The 4162-nt window shown below is 35.0% G+C and overlaps 1 protein-coding gene across 1 annotated transcript; it reads right to left on the bottom strand.

Moving 5' to 3' along the window:
• Positions 1-941: 941 nt before the first annotated feature.
• Positions 942-3509, bottom strand: LOC132623386 (protein GRAVITROPIC IN THE LIGHT 1). The gene has a single exon (XM_060338133.1). It carries the CDS (start codon positions 3125-3127, stop codon positions 1757-1759), a length of 1371 nt encoding a protein of 456 aa, XP_060194116.1. The 5' UTR covers positions 3128-3509; the 3' UTR covers positions 942-1756.
• Positions 3510-4162: the final 653 nt, after the last annotated feature.

Below are 4162 nucleotides of genomic sequence, written 5' to 3'. Positions count from 1 at the left end.
TTAAATAATTTTTGTATGAACATGCATCATGCACATGACACTACTGTTCAGTTTTGTAGATCCTGCTAGCTCGTAACCGTAAGAGTTAGAATTTTTACTAAAAAAGTAAACTCACGGACAAACCAAAGAGATTCAACATATTCGTATATGTATACGTTAAAAAAGTTGACCTATTTATATAATGTAATTTTTTGATGAAGTGAAAATCGACTAACCTTGAAACAAAAATAGCTCCTAGCTTTGCCCCTGACTGATAATATATGTCTATGTTTACTACAGAACCCCAACCCGAGGAACATAAGTGGATTTAAGGGGATCTATTATGTTCAACTCATTATATATTTTATTTTATTTTTGCACTATGTAAATTTAAAATATATACATATAAAAATCACTAAACTTACTGACGATATCCTAAAAAAATCGCCTAAGAATTTGGGATCCCAAGGGGAGGTAAGCGGCTTCTCAACGTCACTGATATTGTAAGATTCATATACTAGTATATTTCTATAAACATCCTAGATCGATGCTCATTTTATACAGATCTATCAACTCCTTTTGCCTTGCAAAAAGAGAGTGAGCTAGTGTACATAGTAATGTAACATTACACACTTCACCATATTAGCAATTACACTCACGAACAAGAAAATTAGTTCTGTACTCCATTATAAATGTTGTATACTTAGTTAAGTTATATTCGCATCAAATATGTAAACTATAATACAAGATATGTAAATAAAAATACAAAATATTACTGTAAACTTCCTTTTATTTAAATTGTAAGTGAACGTAAATATAGGTGAACGAACTCGGCTCTTGAAAGTATTTGATTCGTAAGTAAGTTATTCCTTCAGACTTGAAAAATGTAAATAAAAATGAAACAAGGAAATAAAGAATTGTGTGCAAGTCCCTAGATCCAAAATTCTAAGCAAAGATACCCATGCATAATATTCATTTTATATATTTATTATGTATTATAATACTTAACCTAATATTTTATACACATTATAGTCTCTCATATGCAAGTTGCAGGCATACGTCTGTCATTCTTTAACGTACAATTTGAGAATAAACAACATTAAGTACTAGAAATTTTCTAAGCACATCTCTTAAGAAAGAGCAAGGGTCCCACATGCTCTTCAACTTTTGATACCAAAGAAACAAAGATTGGCCCACAACCTGAGTGAGCCTCCTTTTGCCTTTCGTCTCACCGCCCAATCTTTCTGTCACTATACTCCAAAATTACAGTTCACAATAAGCCCCTTTCACTATGTGGGCCCAAAAGCCCACTTATGCTTTGGACCCCCCGACCCGTCACTTTCCACAAGATAATCCAGACCTTTAACGTTCCCACTCGCTCCAACCCACGTGCCACCTCACGCGCCTCCGTCGTGGGTAGTAACCTAGTGCTGTCATTAAACTGTAACTTTTTTAGTGAATTTTTTACGTGAACTATTAGGTGCGTGAGTTTTTTATCTAAACTACCACCGACTAATCCTGCCTAAACGATTGTGATAGTTCAGATAGAAAAAATGAACGATCGATAAATAGTTGGTGTTAGTTTAGATAGAAAATTCACACCTGATTGTTCATGCAGGAAATTCACGAGAAAAAATGATATTTCAGGTGTAGTCGTAACCATCAACTCATTTATTCGAAGAATGTTGATAGCTGATCCAACCATTTACATACTGTGGCGGCGCGTGAGAGCGCGCGGGGATATGATTTTACTTACTTTTTCCTCTAATATTTACTACTAGTGCTTGGCCGGAGGATTTACCGGAGATAAATATACCTGACTTTGAACCACCGTTTTACCAACTTTAAACCCTGGAACCACCGTGAACGCCACCTTGAACTCACCGCCGGCAGTGGAGAAAATCTCATCTGTGACACTTTCCATGTAGACTTCTGAAAATCTACAGTTTTTTTTCACTTGAAAAATGCTAACTTGTTGATCAAAAGAGTATGCTAAGCAATGCAAAAGCCACACGCGCCTACCCATCTCACTAAAAACCTTGAAAAACTCTGTTTCCGGGAACTCACCTGAGTTCACAAGTTTCCTTTGATTTAAGTTTCCAGAAAAGGAAAACTCCATTTTTGGATGAACTAAATGAAGGTATTTAGCCTTCAAGAATTTCCCAAACAGAGAAGAAGGGTTTTGTTTGAGAAAATGAGTTACACTCACGGATTTCAACTTCTTGAACTGTTCATAGAAGAAATTCCGGCGACTTGATACGCCGGAAAATAAAGAATCATCATTTTGAACATTGAATGTTGGCTCGTTAAACCCACTGAATATCTCTCTGCAAACAAAAGATTCAAATGCAAAAGCTCTGTGATCACTTTTCTGGAAAGTAACACCATTTTGTATAGAGTTTGTAGCAGCATCAATATCCCAGTTAGCAGACTCCATTTCCTTAATCAAGAACTTAACAATGTTGCGTATAGATCTCATAGCATAGTGCAAAACCATGATGAAATCTTTAGGATTTACATCTGAAAACTTCACATTGTCAAGAATAGAGAATGATCCACTAGCATTGAGCTTTCTTTCAAGTGATCTGTTGTTTTGTATGGTTTCTTGTAGCTCATTTTGGAGAGTACATATGTTGTATCCTTTGGATTCAATTTCTCCTTGCATTTTCTTCATGGTGATTTCGTATGTTTTCATGACGGATTGTTGTTCTTGAATCTCAGCAAGCATTAGGGTTACATGGGGTGGTGAAGAATCAATTTGGTGTTTGATGTAACTATGTTTGAGCTCAGATAAAGCTTTGAGTTCATCAACCACAGCTTGATCTGCAACTTGAATAGCTTCATTATTGTAAGGGAACTGAGCTAACTGAAGCTCAGCATAAGCAGCTTTAACAGAAGAAACAGTGGCAAAAAGCTTAGCAACAAAAGCCTCCATAACAGCTTTGTTTTTTGTATGTTCTTTGCATTCTTCAATTTCTTCTTTGTCAAAGTGTTGTGGCTCACAACATCTGAGTTTTTCTTGAGGTATGAGTAGGCAAAACCCATTGTTGGAAAAAGTTTTTGATGAGTTTTTTCTATGGATTACTCTTTGAAATGTCTTTGCTAACCTACTCTTACTTGGAGCTGGAGATGGTCTTACAGAATCCATTGATTTTTAGTAATACAGAGTGGGCAAAATGGGTGTATTTTAGTACACGAGAAATGGAGTCTTGGACTAGTGTGAACTGACGGAAGAAAATATTTAGGTTAAAGGACAAGGGTGTGCTGAAAAAGTATTGTAAGGAAGTTTAAAAGAAAGGAAATTAAAGAGAAAATATGGGCAGAGAGAAAAGGAGGGAAAAGATTAGAAGAAAATAGAAGTTGGAAAGTTAAAGCCAAGATTTGGCGCGAGAGAGAGAAAGAGAGAGAAAAAGATCATTCATTATTGTGCATATGGTGACTTAATTAAGCTAAGATAGAAAAGTTTGTTTTTCTTTTTTGAGAAATGGAAGCATCTCAAGGGAAAATAAATTCATCCAACCACCCCCGAAATAATTTGCTGGTCATTTAAGTGACTGAAGTTGAAGAGTGTATATTTAAAGCAAAGATTTCTAACATCATTCATGTCAACATACGCTACTGCTACTTTCATGTTCGTGGATCCTTCTTTAGCACAAGTCTCACCTATGATCTAATGATTTTGCATGAGTAGGCTAAGATTTATTATGTGATCTTAACATTTTTAGATGCCGAAAAAAGATTTACCTGTCTAGCCGTAATTATTTTTAACCGTCACTAGTTTATAGGGGTGAAAAATCAGGATACGAAAATAGGACTCATCTATCCCACAAAATTTGGGCACAGTAATGATCCATCCATTTGATAATTGGATCAATTTTGATTCACCCAATTCAGTTCATTTAAGAGTTGAGTGCTTGAGTTAATTTGGGACCAAACATGTTTGTTCAAATTGACCCATAAAATACCTTGCCAAATTTAAATTTTTTTAATTTGATATATTCTATATAAACATAATAAAATAAAAAAATTATTAGATACTTAAATAAATTATAAGAAAAAAAAACAACAAACAAAAAATCAATGAGGGTCGAGGGGGATGGGCTTTGTATTGTCCAGCCAATCTGTTTAGTCCATCTCAGCCCAAATAAGGAATTTTTACGCGTTATAGCTATTTCTAATACAT

The sequence above is a fragment of the Lycium barbarum genome, chromosome 12 (assembly GCF_019175385.1).
Source record: "Lycium barbarum isolate Lr01 chromosome 12, ASM1917538v2, whole genome shotgun sequence".
NCBI lineage: Eukaryota > Viridiplantae > Streptophyta > Magnoliopsida > Solanales > Solanaceae > Lycium > Lycium barbarum.
This window is presented reverse-complemented; position numbering and strand designations above follow the sequence as displayed.

Excerpts from the sequence above, each read along its gene's own strand:
- LOC132623386 (XM_060338133.1), bottom strand. The coding sequence starts at position 3,127 with ATGGATTCTGTAAGACCATCTCCAGCTCCAAGTAAGAGTAGGTTAGCA.